Source organism: Oncorhynchus keta, chromosome 20 (assembly GCF_023373465.1).
Source record: "Oncorhynchus keta strain PuntledgeMale-10-30-2019 chromosome 20, Oket_V2, whole genome shotgun sequence".
Taxonomy (NCBI): Eukaryota; Metazoa; Chordata; class Actinopteri; order Salmoniformes; family Salmonidae; genus Oncorhynchus; species Oncorhynchus keta.
The window spans coordinates 35,867,613-35,889,218 of record NC_068440.1 but is presented as its reverse complement, the minus strand read 5'-3'; the positions used below and the strand labels follow the sequence as shown (position 1 = coordinate 35,889,218).

The 21,606-nt window shown below is 44.8% G+C and overlaps 1 protein-coding gene across 2 annotated transcripts in view; it reads right to left on the bottom strand.

The window, feature by feature from the left end:
- The window catches only part of LOC118380681 (four and a half LIM domains protein 3-like), a 29,100-nt gene extending 9,409 nt beyond the window's left edge, over positions 1-19,691 (bottom strand). The window contains exons 1-2 of one of the 2 annotated variants that reach the window (XM_052472745.1): positions 19,505-19,691; positions 2,604-2,783 (exon numbers count right to left, since the gene is read on the bottom strand). In XM_052472745.1, the coding sequence (XP_052328705.1) occupies positions 2,604-2,759 (156 nt within the window). In that variant the 5' untranslated portion in view covers positions 2,760-2,783; positions 19,505-19,691. Of the gene's footprint in view, positions 1-2,603; positions 2,924-19,504 lie in introns of those variants that run through there. The other variant, XM_052472746.1, reaches the window with a different exon arrangement.
- Between the last annotated feature and the right edge of the window lie 1,915 nt (positions 19,692-21,606).

Sequence of the window (21,606 nt, the reverse complement as noted above, 5' to 3'; positions counted from 1 at the left end):
TAATAATATAATAATATATGCCATTTAGCAGACGCTTTTATCCAAAGCTGTTACAGTCATGTGTGCATACATTCTAACAATGGGTGGTCCCGGGAATCTGAACCCACTACCCTGGCGTTACAAACGCCATGCTCTACCAACTGAGCTACAGAAGGAGCCAATATAGTTGGAATGGAATGATTTGAAAGGTATCAAACACATGGAAACCATTTTGATGTGGTCCATACCTTTCCAGATCTGTTAACAAGGAGCTAGATCAGATCTGTTAACAAGGAGCTAGATCAGATCTGTTAACAAGGAGCTAGATCAGATCTGTTAACAAGGAGCTAGATCAGATCTGTTAACAAGGAGCTAGATTAGATCTGTTAACAAGGAGCTAGATTAGATCTGTTAACAAGGAGCTAGATCAGATCTGTTAACAAGGAGCTAGATTAGATCTGTTAACAAGGAGCTAGATCAGATCTGTTAACAAGGAGCTAGATTACATGTGTTAACAAGGAGCTAAATTAACAAGAAGCTAGATTAGATCTGTTAACAAGGAGCTAGATCAGATCTGTTAACAAGGAGCTAGATCAGATCTGTTAACAAGGAGCTAGATCAGATCTGTTAACAAGGAGCTAGATTAGATCTGTTAACAAGGAGCTAGATTAGATCTGTTAACAAGGAGCTAGATTAGATCTGTTAACAAGGAGCTAGATTAGATCTGTTAACAAGGAGCTAGATCAGATCTGTTAACAAGGAGCTAGATCAGATCTGTTAACAAGGAGCTAGATTAGATCTGTTAACAAGGAGCTAGATCAGATCTGTTAACAAGGAGCTAGATTAGATCTGTTAACAAGGAGCTAGATTAGATCTGTTAACAAGGAGCTAGATTAGATCTGTTAACAAGGAGCTAGATCAGATCTGTTAACAAGGAGCTAGATCAGATCTGTTAACAAGGAGCTAGATTACATGTGTTAACAAGGAGCTAAATTAACAAGAAGCTAGATTAGATCTGCTAACAAGGAGCTAGATTAACAACGAGCTAGATTAGATCTGTTAACAAAGAGCTAGATCAGATCTGTTAACAAGGAGCTAGATTAGATCTGTTAACAAGGAGCTAGATCAGATCTGTTAACAAGGAGCTAGATTAGATCTGTTAACAAGGAGCTAGATTAGATCTGTTAACAAGGAGCTAGATTAGATCTGTTAACAAGGAGCTAGATTACATGTGTTAACAAGGAGCTAAATTAACAAGAATCTAGATTAGATCTGTTAACAAGGAGCTAGATTAGATCTGTTAACAAGGAGCTAGATTAGATCTGTTAACAAGGAGCTAGATTACATGTGTTAACAAGGAGCTAAATTAACAAGAATCTAGATTAGATCTGCTAACAAGGAGCTAGATTAACAACGAGCTAGATTAGATCTGTTAACAAGGAGCTAGATCAGATCTGTTAACAAGGAGCTAGATCAGATCTGTTAACATTGAGCTAGATTAGATCTGTTAACAAGGAGCTAGATCAGATCTGTTAACAAGGAGCTAGATCAGATCTGTTAACAAGGAGCTAGATTAGATCTGTTAACAAGGAGCTAGATTAGATCTGTTAACAAGGAGCTAGATTAGATCTGTTAACAAGGAGCTAGATCAGATCTGTTAACAAGGAGCTAGATCAGATCTGTTAACAAGGAGCTAGATCAGATCTGTTAACAAGGAGCTAGATCAGATCTGTTAACAAGGAGCTAGATCAGATCTGTTAACAAGGAGCTAGATCAGATCTGTTAACAAGGAGCTAGATTAGATCTGTTAACAAGGAGCTAGATTAAATCTGTTAACAAGAAACTAGATTAGATCTGATAACAAGGAGGTTTTAAGTAAATATTGAAACACCACCACTTTTGTTCCAGGTCAACCGTAGTGCAAGAGAACACTGTTAACACACATTGCATGATTAATGTCTCACATTATGTTCTGGGTGAAAACTATATATATCATCTATTTGATCTGACACACGTGTAGGTTTTTACAGAACCACTACAGGGAATGGGACTGAGAAGGATGAGTGCTGTGAGTTGTGTGTGGAGGAGGATGAGGGCCAAAGCTAACAGAACCTTAATTTACTGCGAGCCCCTCCAAAGGGAGTCTATAACTCAGGGGTCACCCGCGGCCCGTGGCGCCTACGGGTGTTCCCTCCAGCCTTATGTTTTCATTTGACTCTAACTAAAAGGCCTTAATGTCTGGCTGGAGGAACTCAAATGGGATTTGCAGACGTCTGGGTATTCGATAAAGAGCAGGAATGTTATGTTTTCCAAAAACTCCATCTGCTCTTTAGAATCCACAAAAGATAACCACGAGGACAAGGACAAACACACATACAAGTGAAAACCTCAGAAGAGACCGCACATACAGAAGTGTAGACAGACAACAGAAAAACCCACTAGCCACAAGTAAACACACACACACACACACACACACACACACACACACACACACAGACACAGACACAGACACACACACACACACACACACACACACACACACACACACACACACAGACACAGACACAGACACACACACACACACACACACACACACACACACACACACCCTTGTATATGCTTACCCGTGCGTTGTGTGCGATGAGCTCCTTGCACTCCTGACATGTGTTGGCATACAGGCGGTCATAGCAGGGGATGCAGTGGGAAACGCCCTCCACCTGAATGTATTTGCGTCCGTACAGGGACTCCTTGCACTCACCACAGTCAAAACGGTCACTCATGTTGTCTTATTTCTGATTCACCTCCTGAAGTCAAACATCACAACCACAGTGAAGGAGTGTTAGCTGAGAGAAGGAGGAGAGGAATCAGGACAGCGCTGTGAGCATGTGAGGGCGGAGGGAGTAAAGGAGAGGGGGGTCGAGAGAGAGAGCAAGGGAGAGAGAGAGAGAGAGAGAGGGACAGAAGGGAAAGAGAGAGCGACGGGGGACAGAGGGGAGAGAGAGAGAGAGAGAGGGACGGGGGAGTGACATGTTGACCAGATCGAACATGCATGTTGATTTTGTCCCCCCACACCAGACGCGATCAGAACAAGTAGGTTGAAATATCAAAACAAACTCTGAACCAATTATATTAATTTGAGGACAGGTCGATAAGCAAACATTTATGGCAATTTAGCTAGCTAGCTTGCTTGCTGAAATGCACAATATCCTCTACTCCGAAAATTAATCCACAGGTAAATGGTAAACTGAGTTTTAGGAGATGGGAGTTAGAGAGAGAAAGAGAGAGAGAAAGAGAGAAAGAGGGCAAAAGAGTGAGAGAGAAAGAGGGCAAAAGAGAGAGAGAAAGAGGGAAGGAGAGAGAGGCAAGGAGAGAAAGAAGGAAGGAGCGAGAGGCAAGGAGAGAAAGAGAGAGAGAGAGAGCGAAGGAGAGATAGAAGGGAGGGGAGAGAGGCAAGGAGAGAAAGAGAGAGAGAGAGAAAGGGAGAAAGAGAGAGAGAAGGAAGGAGAGAGAGGGAAGGAAGGAGAGAGCGAGAGAGGCAAGGAGAGAAAGAGAGAGAAAGAGAGAGAGAGAGGGAGAAAGAGAGAGAGAAAGAGAGAAGGAAGGAAGGAAGGAGAGAGAGGGAGGGAAGGAAGGAGAGAGAGAGAAAGAGACAGCGAGAGAGAAAGAGAGAGAGAAGGAAGGAGAGAGAGGAGAGAGCCAGCAGATACAGGGAAATTAGTTAGAGGGAGAGAGAGAGAGAGAAAGGGAGAGCGAGAGAGAGAAGGAGAGAGGGAAGGAGAGAGAAGGAGAGCCAGCAGATACAGGGGAATTGAGAATGAGTTAGAGAGGGGGGGGAGAGAGAGAGAGAGAGAGAGAGAGAGAAATAGAGAGAGACAGCAGATACAGGGGAAATGAAGGCCTATTAACTTTTATTGCTCTCTGATTAGAGATGAAGATAGAGAATAGAGGTTTTAATGGGATTGAACTCTCACATCCATTCTAGTAATGTTTGTTTTGTTATCAATAAGAACCCCATTTGGATCTGTTCTGTGAGAACATGAAACCAAATGATGCGAAGAGAGCGAGAGAGGGGGATATGCATCAACAGCAACCTTGGGAAAATCCTCTGCATTTTCATTAACAGCAGACTCGTACATTTCTTCAGTGAAAACAATGTACTGAGCAAATGTCAAATTGGCTTTGTACCAAATTACCGTACGACGGACCACGTATTCACCCTGCCACTCTAATTGACAAACATACAAACCAAAACAAAGGCAAATTGGCACGAGGGCCTGCTATACAAATTGACGGAAAGTGGTGTTGGGGGAATAACATACCACATGATAAAATCCATGTACACAAACAACAACATTTCTTTCCACAGGACCATGGGATGAGACAGGGAAGCAGCTTAAGCCCCACGCTCTTCAACATGTATATAAACGAACTGGCGCGGGCACCAGAACAGTCTGCAGCATCCGGCCTCACCCTACTAGAATCTGATGTCAAATGTCTACTGTTTTCTGATGATCTGGTGCGTCTGTCACCAACCAAGGAGAGAATACAGCAGCACCTAGATATTCTGCACAAATTCTGTCAGACCTGGTCCCTGACAGACCTGGTCCCTGACAGACCTGGTCCCTGACAGACCTGGGCCCTGACAGACCTGGGCCCTGACAGACCTGGGCCCTGACAGACTTGGGCCCTGACAGACCTGGGCCCTGACAGTAAGTCTCAGTAAGACAAAAACAATTGTGTTCCAAAAAAGGTCCAGTTGCCAGGACCACAAATACAAATTCCATCTAGACACCGTTGCCCTAGAGCACACAAAAACTATACATACCTCGGCCTAAACATCAACACCACAAGTAACTTCCACAAAGCTGTGAACGATCTGAGAGACAAGACAAGAAGGGCTTTCAATGCCATCCAAAGAAACATAAAATTTGACATACCAACGAGGATCTGGCTAAATGGAATTATTTCACTATGGTCTATTTATTGCCCACCTCCCCACTCTTCCCGAAAACAAGCAGGTCCAGGGGCTCTGTTCACAAACACAAATAGACCCAACAGAGCCCCAGGACAGCAACACAATTAGACCCAACCAAACAAAAAGATAATTACTTGACACATTGGAAAGAATTAACAAAAAATAGAGAAAACTAGAATGCTATTTGATCCACAGAGACACAGTGGCAGAATGTCAGGACTTCTGCAGAAGTCGGTCCCTCTCCTTGTTCGGGCGACATTCGGCGGTCGACGTCACTGGCCTTCTAGCCACCGCTGATCGACTTTTCATTTTCCATTTGTTTTGTCTTTGTCTTACACACCTGGTTTCACTCACCCAATTACCAGTTTAGTATTTAACCCTCTGTTCCCCATGTTTGGTTGTGAGTGAATGTTTGTTGTATTTGTGGTCTGTATTGTGGGCTTGGATTTATCTTGTATTTTGATGACTTTGAGTAAAGTTACTTTTATTCACTCATCTCTGCTGTCCTGCACCTGACTCCTCTGCACCAGCTACACATAGACCCTTACAGCGACACTCATCTCTGCTGTCCTGCGCCTGACTCCTCTGCACCAGCTACACATAGACCCTTACAGCGACACTCATCTCTGCTGTCCTCCGCCTGACTCCTCTGCACCAGCTACACATAGACCCTTACACAGAATACCTGACCACTGTGACTGACCCAAACTTAAGGAAAGCTTTGACTATGTACAGACTCAGTGAGCCTTGCTATTGAGAAAGGCCGCCGAAGGCAGACCTGGCTCTCAAGAGAAGACAGGCTATGTGCTCACTGCCCACAAAATGAGGTAGAAACTGAAACGGAGAAGGGGTTGGATCTGTAGCGTTTCCTATGGAACAGGAAGGGCAGATAGGGTCCATTAGGATCCATATTGGCAACATTACAAATGGCACCATATTCCCTTTATAGTAGTTCAAAGTAGTTCACCGCAGGAATTACACGACTGCCAGAAGGTCTCAAGAGTTTAGGCATCACCGGCTCAAGGAAACAATGTCAGGAACATGGCATTGACAGAGACTAAAGGCAGACACAAATGTTTCTCTTGGAAGCTGTTTTGTTTATAATATTTTCCCTCTTTTCTGGGCAAAGAATACCCTTGAACTGCTTGCAGAATGTCAAAAAGTGTGGAGCGAGGAGGAGGAGGAGGAGGAGGAGGAGGAGGAGGGAGGGTTGTGGCTTCAGTGATGTGCAGCTGAGAAACAGACGGTGGGGTTTTTTAAAGTGGGAGTGAAGTGACGGCCCTGGGGGTGAAGGGTTCAGCGGCCCTGGGGGTGAAGGGTTCAGCGGCCCTGGGGGTGAAGGGTTCAGCGGCCCTGGGGTGAAGGGGGCCCTGGGGGTGAAGGGTTCAGCGGCCCTGGGGGTGAAGGGTTCAGCGGCCCTGGGGGTGAAGGGTTCAGCGGCCCTGGGGGTGAAGGGTTCAGCGGCCCTGGGGTGAAGGGTTCAGCAGCCCTGGGGGTGAAGGGTTCAGCGGCCCTGGGGGTGAAGGGTTCAGCGGCCCTGGGGGTGAAGGGTTCAGCGGCCCTGGGGGTGAAGGGTTCAGCGGCCCTGGGGGTGAAGGGTTCAGCAGCCCTGGGGGTGAAGGGTTCAGCGGCCCTGGGGGTGAAGGGTTCAGCAGCCCCCGCCGATCAGACAGAACTGACGTCAGGCTCCATGTCAAAGTGGCGACTGAACCCAGGAACAGGCTGCGTTCCAAATGGAAACCCTATTTCCTATATAGTGCCACCCTTTTTGAACCAGGGCCCATAGGACTGTGGTCTAAAGTAGTGCACTATGTAGGGAATAGGGTGTAATTTGAGATGCAGAACCTGGTGCTCCTAATGAAGCCGACTGCATTTCTCGGAAATGCATTTGCAGGGGGGTGTCTTGATATGGAACGGGAGAGTGGGGGGATCAACCATTTCCCATGAAAGGAATCCCATCCAACAGTTGATGTTTTGTTTTCCAGGTACTGAGGTAAATGTACTGGAAGCCACAAGCTATTTGCATCTGTTCCATTAAGTAGTCATCTCAGCAGTGAGTGGGATTTACGTGCCGTTAAAATGAAGAGCCTCAGACTTTATTTAACATTCTGAGCCCCTTTATTTAAACATTCTGAGCCCCTGAACACCATGACAAGCAAACAAGAAAGAAGAGCTGGTGAAAGAACAACTCCTTATTTGTCTATTTTGTTTATTATCAAGCAACTGAAACTTGGTTGAGTAGCTCCTTTACAAAAATGCATTTGGAAAATGGTAAAATTCAGTCATATCATTTCCCATGAGCAAGACTGCATCAGCCTGAAGAGGGTTGAAGCTTTGCAAGTTCAAAGACAAAATGGACGGAACACGAAACAGATACAACTCCATCACACTTTTCATGTCTGTTTCATGTCTGTTTATTGTCAGAGCAGTGGAACTCAGCTTGACTTCCCCAGCTAATGTCTCTCAGGTTTATATTCTGGTCCATACATCCCTAGGATCACCACTACACTGATACAATGGCCGTTCTTCCGGACATAGTTCCTCCTTCTACAGCTCTCTGAGGGCCCCGGCATGACATCTGCAAATACATTCTTTGTACTCCAGCTGTTGTGTCACCGAGCACAGACATTATGACATTCCTTTCTACGAAAGTCATACCAACAAAAAAAAGACAAGGGAAAAGAATATGTCCGAAATTACAAAACCACGGCCTTTCTGTTGGATGATCTAACGCTATTGAGTCTACCCTCCCACAGACAATAGCTTTGTTTAATTCAGTTTCAGCTCATTTATACAATGTCCAGACTCCTCTGGTATAGTAGTAACTACTGTACTACAAAGAGTCTCCTGTGGGGGAGATGACTGACCCTGAATGAGCCACGTCAGAGGTTCATCATCATTATGACTCTGGGGGTTGAAATACACATGGACGTGACCTGGGTATAGAGGGAACGCCTCAAAGATATATGGAGAATAATAAAGAGAATTGACTGAACAACACACACACACACACACACACACACACACACACACACACACACACACACACACACACACACACACACACACACACACACACACACACACACACACACACACACACACACACACACACAGACCAGGCCTATCTGAACTTGTTTTCTTTCTAATCTAACATTTTATTCAGAGTGCAGAGCCAGTTGGAAGTGTGTGAGCCTTGAGTTAGTTTGGGAGGTTCTCTCTCTGCCATGAGTTAGTTCTGCGGGTGGCTCTATCTGGTACAGTAACAACCTAAACCTGCAGTGGTCCTAGACCATATGAAAACAGTAAGAAACAGTAGTAACAGGACAAGGGGTCAACTGTAATGTAATAGTTACCCTACTTCAGTTTAAAATGTATTCATGGCTGAGGCTATCGGTGGGACGACTCTCTCCTTTATCCCAGTACAAGGAGATGACTGTTCCTCTCTCTCCTTTATCCCAGTACAAAGAGATGACTGCTCCACTCTCTCCTTTATCAAGTATAAAGAGATGACTGCACCCTCCTCTCCTTTATACCAGTATAAAGAGATGACTGTTCCTCTCTCTCCTTTATCCCAGTGCAAAGAGGTGACTGCTCCTCTCTGCTTTATCCCAGTACAAAGAGGTGACTGCTCCTCTCTCTCCTTTATCCCAGTATAAAGAGGTGACTGCTCCTCTCTCTCCTTTATCCCAGTACAAAGAGGTGACTGCTCCTCTCTCTCCTTTATCCCAGTACAAAGAGGTGACTGCTCCTCTCTCCTTTATCCCAGTATAAAGAGATGACTGCTCCTCTCTCTCCTTTATCCCAGTACAAAGAGGTGACTGCTCCTCTCTCTGCTTTATCCCAGTACAAGGTGACTGATCCTCTCTCTCCTTTATCCCAGTATGAAGAGATGACTGCTCCCCTCTCCTTTATCCCAGGATAAAGAGATGACTGCTCCTCTCTCTCCTTTTTCCCAGTATAAAGAGATGACTGCTCCTCTCTCTCCTTTATTCCAGTACAAAGAGATGACTGCTCCTCTCTCTCCTTTATCCCAGTATAAAGAGGTGACTGTTCCTCTCTCTCCTTTATCCCAGTATAAAGAGATAACTGCTCCCCACTCCTTTATCCCAGTAAAAAGAGGTGACTGCTCCCCTCTTCTTTATCCCAGTATAAAGAGATGACTGCTCCTCTCTCTCCTGTATCCTAGTATAAAGAGATGACTGCTCCTCTCTCTCCTTTATCCCAGTATAAAGAGATAACTGCTCCCCACTCCTTTATCCCAGTACAAAGAGGTGACTGCTCCTCTCTCTGCTTTATCCCATTATAAAGAGGTGACTGCTCCTCTCTCTCCTTTATCCCAGTACAAAGAGGTGACTGCTCCTCTCTCTCCTTTATCCCATTATAAAGAGGTGACTGTTCCTCTCTCTCCTTTATCGCAGTGTCAAAGAGGTGACTGCTCCTCTCTCTCCTTTATCCCAGTACAAAGAGATGACTGCTCCTCTCTTTTATCCGGGTACCGGCACCCCCAATGTGAAGTGGCTGATATCCTGACGGATCACTAAGCGCTGTTAGCTGCATGCGTGCACAGAAACCAAAATGAACACTACTGGCATTCGCATTTGTTATCTTTGAGGGGAAAGCTCTCATCAAATCGATATGCAATTTCTGTCTGTTTCAACATTCCCAAACGGGATGTTTTGAGACACAGAGTTCTTGAATGTCAACCAAGCCCAACATTCCTAGACCAACGTCCTTCTGAGGTCACTTCAAGCAATGTGTTGAAAAAAAGACTGCATTGCACTGGGAAACACACACTGGGCGATGATGATGAGGATGATGATGGCGTAGCACATGAAGACACGTGAAGACATCTTTATTCTTATCTGAATTTACTTACAAGCACGGACTGATTAATGTCTCCACCTGCTCGTAGGGTAGTAATCAAAATATCCCTTGCTGACATTAAAACAGAAACCCTGAGTCTGTGATCTTTCACCTGCCCATTGGGGAACATTAAAAGCTAAATTAATGAGAGGCTTCGTGCTTGGCTGTGTTTAGCTTGGGCTTTCAGCTGGCTGTTTTTACCCTGCAGAGAACAATGCAAGCTGCAACTGAAAGAACTCTTAGAACCACGTCCCTCCTACACCACCTCTGGTGCATACCAAAACAAAGGGCCAAACCAGATAACAAATAGAGATATCACTGTGCCAAGGCCTTCTTTGCGCTGAAAGCCTGAGCATGACCTGGTGCTGAAGTCGGTCTAGTCAAGCTAACAAAAAAGAGCATAAAGTTAGAAGAAATTCTGAAGAAAAATCTATTGAAATTAGGAATATAGCATGTATAAATCTACTGTATAAATCTATACTGTATACATCTATACTGTATACATCTACTGTATACATCCATACTGTATACATCCATACTGTATAAATCTACTGTATACATCTATACTGTATACATCTATACTTTATACATCTACTGTATAAATCAATACTTTATACATCTATACTGTATACATCTATACATCTATACTGTATAAATCAATACTTTATACATCTATACTGTATACATCTATACTTTATACATCTATACTGTATACATCTATACATCTATACTGTATAAATCAATACTTTATACATCTATACTGTATACATCTATACATCTATACTGTATACATCTATACATCTATACTGTATAAATCAATACTTTATACATCTATACTGTATACATCTATACATATATACTGTATACGTCTATACTTTATACATCTATACTGTATAAATCTTGTATATTCTTCATGTAGTCATAGATAGCCATGGAATCTCTGGAATCCTCTTCTCGAACAATGTTACTTGTGGCAACAGGCTGTTTCATTTAGATTATTTTTCTGTGGAAATTTGACCAAAGAAGACATAAACAAAAGTTGTCTTGATCTGCACAATCAGCAGTCAGTCATATTCCAAAACAAATATGCTTGTAAAATGTAAACACATTTTCCAAACAGATAGCTGCTGGTAGCCAGTGGAGCATCCATCCGACCCCAGACCCCGAGTGTTAATGTTCTCAAGTGTGTTTATTTTCCCAGAGCCCCAGGCACCCCTATGGCCTGTTGCCTCTGTTTCATGGCTGATTGATTTGAGATTTTTTTGTGTAACATCTCCATGTGTAAGCAGTTTAGGATTGTTGAGACAAATGTCTGTCAACACAACCCAGAAACTCAACAAGCTTTGAGGGAGGGAGTATGAGGAACTATAAGATGGAGTGGAGGACAAATCAATATAAGAGAGAGATGGGGGAGAAAGAGACTGGGGAGAGAGAGACTGGGGAGAGAACGAGAGTGAGAGAGAGAAACGGGGGAGAGAGAGAGAAAGAGAGACTGGGGAGAGAGAGAGAAAGAGACACTGGGGAGAGAGAGATTGGGGAGAGAGAGAGAGAAATGGGGGAGAGAGAGACTGGGGAGAGAGAGACTGGGGAGAGAACGAGAGTGAGAGAGAGAAATGGGGGAGAGAGAGACTGGGGAGAGAGAGACTGGGGAGAGAGAGAAATGGGGGAGAGAGAGAAATGGGAGAGAGAGAGAAAGAGAAACGGGTGAGAGAGAGAGAAAGAGAAACGGGGGAGAGAGAGACTGGGGAGAGGGAGACTTGGGAGAGAGACTGGGGAGAGAACGAGAGTGAGAAACTGGGGAGAGAGAGAAATGGGGAAGATGGGGAGAGAGAGAGAGAAATGGGGGAGAGAGAGAAAGAGAAATGGGGAGAGAGAGAGAAAGAGAAATGGGGAGAGAGAGAGAAAGAGAAATGGGGGAGAGAGAGAGAAAGAGAAACGGGGGAGAGAGAGAGAAAGAGAAATGGGGAGAGAGAGAGAAAGAGAAACGGGGAGAGAAGAAAGAGAAACGGGGAGAGAGAGAAACGGGGAGAGAGAGAGAAAGAGAAATGGGGGAGAGAGAGAGAAAGAGAAACGGGGGAGAGAGAGAGAAATGGGGGAGAGAGAGAGAAAGAGAAACGGGGGAGAGAGAGAGAAAGAGAAACGGGGGAGAGAGAGAGAAAGAGAAACGGGGGAGAGAGAGAGAAATGGGGGAGAGAGAGAGAAAGAGAAACGGGGGAGGGACACATGATGCACAGTTTCACTCATGACACAGAAAGGACACCCCTGTCTGACTCCCAAGTCGTTCCGTGCCAACCAGCTGTTAGTGCCCAGGGCTTCATGTAGAACCCTCCACTGGAGGTCCCCTTAGATGTTAGTCCTGTTAGTGGCCAGGGCTTCATGTAGAACCCTCCACTGGAGGTCCCCTTAGATGTTAGTCCTGTTAGTGGCCAGGGCTTCATGTAGAACCCTCCACTGGAGGTCCCCTTAGATGTTAGTCCTGTTTGTTGTGCCAGGACTTCCAGGGTTTTCCACCCTTCCTCACCCACAGCCGCATGTTGTCCAGCCTTAGTAAACCCGCTGCTGCCATTAGTTGCTTCTGCAGTGACTGAAACAATCTCAAAAGGAGGGAAGATAGGCTCCTCCCACACCCACAGCCCAGGCTCCACAGCCCCTTCTCATTTGGGCCTTAATAGCTGCTAGGGCCTCGGTCCAACCCTAATCCGCCAGCTCTCCTCAGCAGCGAGCATGCAGGTTCCTTCCAGCCAACATCAGTATGGTACAGCAGTCTCGACAAGCCCAACATGTCCCTGACTAAGAACAAGTTGTCAGTGATTGAGCATCCCGGTACACAATATGTCTGGTCCTTGTGCACTATAGAGTCCAGACAGGACTTCAGTTAGCGAGGACCTTGGCAAATATCTTCTAGTCAGCACAGAGTAATGCCACAGGCCTGCAGTTCTTAAGTTCACAGAAGGCCCCTTTTTTGGGCAGAAGAGTCAGAGCCGCCGGACGGCAGCTCATTAGCAACTCTCTTACCCCGACGCACTCACGCAACATGCAAAATAAGTCCAGTCCAATTATTCCCCAGAATTTTTCATTAAACTCCACTGGGAATCCATCGACTGCATAACCTTGGCTTCACCGCTCTGACATCTGGGTTACGGCCTCTGCCAGTTCATGGGACAACAGGGGAATGTCCATTTCATCCCTCTGTGCCAGAGAGAGCTGAACACAGATAGGATCACACATTTCTGCCCTATACAACTCAGTATAAAACTCCACAGTCCGCTCCCGCATCTCCCCCACCACAGAGGTCACCCGCCCATCAGACAGCCACATCTCCCCCACCACAGAGGTCACCCGCCCATCAAACAGCCGTAGACAATGCATACCCTTGGCTTCACCGCTCTGTCTTTCCAAACCAATGAAGGAGACAAGCACAAGGACATGTGAAACAGATCAGAGCGTGACAAGGACACCATGCCCCTCATTTCTACAAAGCTCTCCCTCGCCCTCCATTTGGTAAATCCGACCACAATTCTATCCTCCTGATTCCTGCTTACAAGCAAAAATTAAAGCAGGAAGCACTAGTGACTCGGTCTATAAAAAAGTGGTCAGGTGAAGCAGATGCTAAACCACAGGACTGTATTGGTATCACAGACTGGAACATGCTCCGGGATTCTTCCGATGGCATTGAGGAGTACACCACATCAGTCACTGGCTTTATCATAAGTGTATCGAGGACGTCGTCCCCACAGTGATACTGCCCAAACAGATCCACAGATGATGCAATCTCTATTGCACTCCACACTACCCTTTCCCACCTGGACAAAAGGAACACCTATGTGAGAATGCTATTCATTGACTACAGCTCAGCGTTCAACACCATAGTACCCTCAAAACTCATCACTAAGCTAAGGATCCTGGGACTAAACCCTGACGGGCCGCGCCCAGGTGGTGAGGGTCGGTAGCAACACATCTGCCAAGCTGATCCTCAACACTGGAGCCCCTCAGGGGTGCATGCTCAGTCCCCTCCTGTACTCCCTGTTCACCCACGACTGCACGGCCAGGCGCGACTCCAACACCATCATTAAGTTTGCTGATGACACAACAGTGGTAGGCTTGATCACCAACAACGACGAGACAGCCTATAGGGAGGAGGTCAGAGAGGCCGGGTGGTGCCAGAATAACAACCTATCCCTCAACGTAACCAAGACTAAGGAGATGATTGTGGACTACTGGAAAAGGAGGACCAAGCATGCCCCCATTCTCATCGACGGGGCTGTAGTGGAGCAGGTTGAGAGCTTCAAGTTCCTTGGTGTCCACATCAACATCAAACTAGAATGGTCCAAACACCAAGATAGTCGTGAAGAGGGCACGACAAAGCATATTCCCCGTCAAGAAAATAAAAATATTTGGCATGGGTCCTCAGATCCTCATCTACACCACCATCTCTAGCATGACTAGACCCAGCCTCATCTACACCACCATCCATAGCATGACTAGACCCAGCCACATCTACACCACCATCCATAGCATGACTAGACCCAGCCACATCTACACCACCATCCATAACATGACTAGACCCAGCCTCATCTACACCACCATCCATAGCATGACTAGACCCAGCCTCATCTACACCACCATCTCTAGCATGACTTGACCCAGCCTCATCTACACCACCATCTCTAGCATGACTAGACCCAGCCTCATCTACACCACCATCTCTAGCATGACTTGACCCAGCCTCATCTACACCACCATCTCTAGCATGACTAGACCCAGCCTCATCTACACCACCATCCATAGCATGACTAGACCCAGCCTCATCTACACCACCATCTCTAACATGACTAGACCCAGCCTCATCTACACCACCATCCATAGCATGACTAGACCCAGCCTCATCTACACCACCATCTCTAACATGACTAGACCCAGCCTCATCTACACCACCATCCATAGCATGACTAGACCCAGCCTCATCTACACCACCATCCATAGCATGACTAGACCCAGCCTCATCTACACCACCATCCATAGCATGACTAGACCCAGCCTCAGCTACACCACCATCCATAGCATAACTAGACCCAGCCTCATCTACACCACCATCTCTAGCATGACTTGACCCAGCCTCATCTACACCACCATCTCTAGCATGACTAGGCCCAGCCTCATCTACACCACCATCCATAGCATGACTAGGCCCAGCCTCATCTACACCACCATCCATAGCATGACTAGACCCAGCCTCATCTACACCACCATCTCTAACATGACTAGACCCAGCCTCATCTACACCACCATCTCTAGCATGACTAGACCCAGCCTCATCTACACCACCATCCATAGCATGACTAGACCAAGCCTCATCTACACCACTAGCCAGGCAAGGAGTTGACTCTATATAACTAGCCAGGCAAGGAGTTGACACTATATAACTAGCCAGGCAAGGAGTTGACACTATATAACTAGCCAGGCAAGGAGTTGACTCTATATAACTAGCCAGGCAAGGAGTTGACACTATATAACTAGCCAGGCAAGGAGTTGACACTATATAACTAGCCAGGCAAGGAGTTGACACTATATAACTAGCCAGGCAAGGAGTTGACACTATATAACTAGCCAGGCAAGGAGTTGACACTATATAACTAGCCAGGCAAGGAGTTGACACTATATAACTAGCCAGGCAAGGAGTTGACACTATATAACTAGCCAGGCAAGGAGTTGACACTATATAACTAGCCAGGCAAGGAGTTGACACTATATAACTAGCCAGGCAAGGAGTTGACTCTATATAACTAGCCAGGCAAGGAGTTGACACTATATAACTAGCCAGGCAAGGAGTTGACACTATATAACTATCCAGGCAAGTAGGAAATGGAAACAGAAGTGACAGTATAATGACAGTGAATGATTCACAACCTGTCGGCCAATGGGCCCTGCTCATGGCCTAGTCCAGTATCAATGTGTGCATCCCAAATGGCACCCTATTCCTTATACATTTACATTTACATTTAAGTCATTTAGCAGACGCTCTTATCCAGAGCGACTTACAAATTGGTGCATTCACCTTATGACATCCAGTGGAACAGCCACTTTACAATAGTGCATCTAAATCTTTAGCATGAGAAGGATTACTTTATCCTATCCTAGGTATTCCAAAGATCAGGTGTCTCCGGAACATGTGGTGATTGACTCCGCTGTCCTGGCGTCGTGACCCACCATCCATAGCCAGAGCAGCAAACAGTTTTGATCTACGGGAACATCTCTCATGGTAGGGAGGCGAGCAGGCCAGATGGATGAACCAGTGCCCTTGACTGGGTGTAGCCTCATCTAGACCCTGGCCAGGCAAGAGTTGACGTTCCCCTAACTAGCCAGGCAAGGAGGTCTTGACTCTATATAACTAGCCAGGCAGGAGTTGAGGAGCGGGGTAACTAGCCAGAACTTGGGAAGGTTGAACACCATATAACTAGCCAGGCAAAGAGTTGTACTTATAACTGGCCAGGCAAGGAGTTGAGCCACAGCGATATAACTATCCAGGCAGATGACAATGCCTGAAACATAAGTGACAGTATAATGACAGTGAATGATGAAACCTGTCGGAATGGGCCACCGCCTCATGTTAGCCTGAGCCGACAGGGTGTTGTCCAGGATCACACCAAGGTTCTTAGCGCTCTGGGAGATTATTTATATAGTGCACTACTTCCCCATAGGGCTTTTGTCAAAAGTAGTGCACTATATAGGGAATAGAGTGCCATTTCAGATGTAAACACTCTTAGAAAAAAAGGTGCTATCTAGAACCTAAAAGGGTTCTTTGGGTGTACCCATAGGAGAACCATTTGAAGAACCATTATTGGTTCCAGGGGGGGAAAAAAGGATTCTACCTGGAACACAAAAGGGTTCTCCCTAGAACTAAAGAGTTATCCTAAGGGGTCAGACATTTTTTCTAAGAGTGTACCCTCTCAGGCAGTTTCTGGGAAAGACTCCATCTCTAGAAGTCCTGCCAACCATCTGGCACAGCTTCAATGATTGTACACAAAGCCAACCTTCCCCAATGAGAAGAATGTCAGGGGAATGCCACTGTGGTCAGAATGGGGCAGAATCATGTGGCTGCAATGTTAGGATTAAAAAAAGCTAACAAAATTTATTTTCTACCATCACCCCTCTGTTCTAAAAATGGCAAATTCCTCTTTTCCTACAAATAATCAAATAATGAGTGAGTTCTTTTTTTCTGCCGCCACCTTTCTGCTGGTTACTCACAGGGAAAGACTTTTCACAAAAAGCCAATTGTTTAAATAATCAAACCAATATATGTAGAGTTGGACGAAAGTGGATCGAATGAAGGCGAGGATATTGGTTAGGTTAGATGGCTACATAGGCATCCTGTACAGAACTGCTTTAACGGTGATGCTGATAAGGCTGGCAAATCACACAAAAGTAAAACAGTAGAAAACAAAACTATTGTATTCTTCCTATTAGACAATGTCTCCCCTATACTAGTCAGGACACGGTCAATCAAGCTCTTAGTTTGAACGATCCAGTAAATTAGGGTTCCCCAACTGGTGGCCTGTGGATCGAATCAAGTTGATGATCTGTCTATCCAATCTATCCAGTTTAGAGCCCTAGGAATATGTGCAACAGGACAAGGACTCCCCTATTGTCAGGTTGTGCGCTACTGGTATAGAAGTCAGGTGCAGGAGAGCAGAGAGTTGTGCTCTACTGGTGTAGAAGTCAGGTGCAGGAGAGCAGAGAGTTGTGATCTACTGGTGTAGAAGTCAGGTGCAGTAGAGCAGAGAGGTGTGATCTACTGGTATAGAAGTCAGGTGCAGGAGAGCAGAGAGTTGTGATCTACTGGTATAGAAGTCAGGTGCAGGAGAGCAGAGAGTTGTGATCTACTGGTATAGAAGTCAGGTGCAGGAGAGCAGAGAGTTGTGATCAGGTGCACACTTTATTTGGCAGAAGCAACAACAGACGGACGACGGACGCAACTGCGTCAAAAAACCTCCAGCCAAAGGCAAAATGAAAAGCACGACAACAGTCACAATGATGCAAATGTTTAACAATTAAACATACTTCGGGTTAAACACGGTACCCGGGGAAAAACCAGCCTGGCGCGTCACACAAAACACGTAACAAAACAATTCCACACAAAGACATGGGGGGGGGACAGAGGGAATATATATGTAGTTAGGGAATTAGGGAATGTAAACCAGGTGTGCGGGGAAACAAGACAAAACAAATGGAACAATGAAAAGTGGAGCGGCGATGGCTAGAAGACCGGTGACGTCGACCGCCGAACGCCGTCTGATCAAGGAGAGGAGCCGACTTCGGCGGAAGTCTGACACCTATACTAGTCAGGACACGGTCTATACAGGAAATAAAGTTTAAAGAGAGATAAAGAGGACATTTAACCATTTGTTGGCTGAGAGAAAAAAAATGTAATGGAGAGAGAGGTTTGTGACCTGTTGACACAAGAAAAGGACAACCAGTGAATAACTAACACTTGTAAATACAATCCATATTTATTTTATCTTTTGCACTTGAACTATTTGCACATCGTTACAACACTGTATATAGACATAATGTGACACTTGAAATGTCTTTATTCTTTTTTAACTTTTGTGAGTGTAATGTTTACTGTTAATTTTATTGCTTATTTCACTTTTGTTTATTATCTATTCCACTTGCTTTGGCAAGTGAAATAGGTTTCCCATGCCAATAAAGCTCTTCGAATTGAATTGAGATAGCATCACGACTAAATAGAGAGAGAGTGAGAGAGTTAGAGAGAGAGAGCGCACATGAGGCCGAGAGAGAATATGTTAGAGAGAGAGAAACTGTTTTTCACTTTTGTTTATCCATTTTACTTGCTTTGGCAATGTAAACATATGTTTACCATGCCAATAAAGCCCACTGAAATGAATTGAGAGAGAGAGAGAGAGAGAGAGAGAGAGAGAGAGAGAGAGAGAGAGAGAGAGAGAGAGAGAGAGAGAGAGAGAGAGAGAGAGAGAGAGAGAGAGAGAGAGAGAGAGAGAGAGAGAGAGAGAGAAAGAGAGAGGCTATGAGAGAAATATGTCACATGTTCTGCCTGTGTCTTGTTTAAAACAACACCCAATAAAATGTTCCTCCTAAAGAGCACTGCATCTGCTTCGTTTTCAACCCACATTCATATCACTGGTTTGGTATCACACCAACACTACTCTCTGCGGGGTCAACGGTGGGGACGTTTTTAGTTTTTAAGGGATACAGATTGTCAACCTAAATTCAACGTAACAACGGATGTCGAGACTCAGCTCAGGAGTATTTTTCCTCCTTAGTTACTGACTCACAGTCAGACAGGTGTCTCGTTACAGCTGTGATAGATAGGCTATCTTTGTGTGTCCAGATTTCTTGACCTACAAAGCCACGCTTTGCCACGCTCTGTTCTCTTGATAAAAACACACAGGTTACCTTTCCCAATTTATGAAAGTAGTTAACATATACCAAATATGTTATCTGATAAATATCAACGGATGAACAGTGAGTCGATTCGCATGACTGACACTGCATTATCTAGGTGCTATCTTTGCCTGAAAGTTGACATTTAGTCTAGTAAAATTAAAACGAAATAAGGCAATTCACGTTTTAAATCAAATACTGATAATATCGACTAAGTGTGTTATTATTCGTTATTAACACGTTCACAAATGCCAAATATCTTACCACCAGCTCTTTGCGTGTCAGAGAACTTTGCGAAATGTAGTCCCTTGGTTTCAGTCACCAATCTGTGGCTTGCAGTTTTTCTCCGGCAGCTGAATTGACTCCAAATGATGGCCAGTCAAGATCACACTCCTCCGAGGAAGAAGTAGCGCACCCTCCTCTACTTCAACTACTATGAAATGCATAATGAGCCTGCTACCTCCCCGTGCGCAGCAGCATCAATCAAAGCCGTAAAATCCTGCCCAAAAAAAGGCCCTCCTCGCTTTACTGCTGAAGCATAGGTAACAGGAAACTCATCACTATGAGACAGTAAGTCATCATTATGAGACAGTAAGTCATCATTATGAGACAGTAAGTCATCATTATGAGACAGTAAGTCATCATTATGAGACAGTAAGTCATTATTATGAGACAGTAAGTCATCATTAGACAGTAAGTCATCATTATGAGACAGTAAGTCATTATTATGAGACAGTAAGTCATCATTATGAGACAGTAAGTCATCATTATGAGACAGTAAGTCATTATTATGAGACAGTAAGTCATCATTATGAGACAGTAAGTCATCATTATGAGACAGTAAGTCATTATTATGAGACAGTAAGTCATCATTATGAGACAGTAAGTCATCATTATGAGACAGTAAGTCATCATTATGAGACAGTAAGTCATCATTATGAGACAGTAAGTCATCATTATGAGACAGTAAGTCATCATTATGAGACAGTAAGTCATCATTATGAGACAGTAAGTCATCATTATGAGACAGTAAGTCATCATTATGAGACAGTAAGTCATTATTATGAGATAATAAGTCATTATTATGAGATACAGATTGCCTAAACATATCATTTGAATCCAATGTGCTCTTTGCATCAGGTCCTCCTCAACTTTCAAGGATAACCTTATGTATATCCTATAGTCAATCGGGCTTCCATAAGTAAATGCAAATTGCACAGACATACAAAACTTTACTGAGCTTTTCGTTAACTTGAAACGTGTTTCTTTAGCCAACATGTCAATGTTGTCACTGTAGAAGCTGCTTTTGACTTGAATGTGAAAAAGTCAAACACGAACAGAACTCCATAGGCTCCTGTATAGGCTACTTCTAGATCACAGACCACTCATCTCTTCGTCCCTGCTTTATGTTAGCCTGAGTGAATGAGTGCCAGTCTTTACTATCGTGTCAACTCTCAATTGACATGTCATGTTTTGCTTGACCATGACCAATGGAGTTGCCAAGAGCACAAACAGATCTGGGACCAGGCTGTATGTCGCACTAATATTAATTGATATGAAGCTGATTGGGTAAAAACTGAAGCAGTGAACTACCATAAGGCTTTACTTTCAATGATGTCGCTCTTGCTGCTGGTGATTCTCTGATCGACCTCTACACAGACGACACCATTCTGTTATAATCTCCACCCGACACAGCCAGAAGAGGACTGGCCACCCCACATATGCTCTCTCTAATTCTCTCTTTCTTTCTCTCTCTCGGAGGACCTGAGCCCTAGGACCATACCCCAGGACTACCTGACATGATGACTCCTTGCTGTCCCCAGTCCACCTGACCGTGGTGCTGCTCCAGTTTCAACTGTTCTGCCTTATTATTATACGACCATGCTGGTCATTTATGAACATTTGAACATCTTGGCCATGTTCTGTTATAATCTCCACCCGGCACAGCTAGAAGAGCACTAGCCACCCCACATCGCCTGGTTCCTCTCTAGGTTTCTTCCTAGGTTTTGGCCTTTCTAGGGAGTTTTTCCTAGCCACCGTGCTTCTACACCTGCATTGCTTGCTGTTTGGGGTTTTAGGCTGGGTTTCTGTACAGCACTTTGAGATATCAGCTGATGTACGAAGGGCTTTATAAATCAATTTGATTTATACTTCCTTCTTTGGACACTGTGTTAACTAACCTCCAGACGAGCTTCAATGCCATACAACTCTCCTTCCTCCTCCAACTGCTCAAAACGCAAATAAAACTAAATGCATGCTATTCAACCGATCATTGCCCGCACCTGCCCGCCCATCCAGCATCACTACTCTGGACGGCTCTGACTTAGAATACGTGGATAACTACAAATACCTAGGTGTCTGGCTAG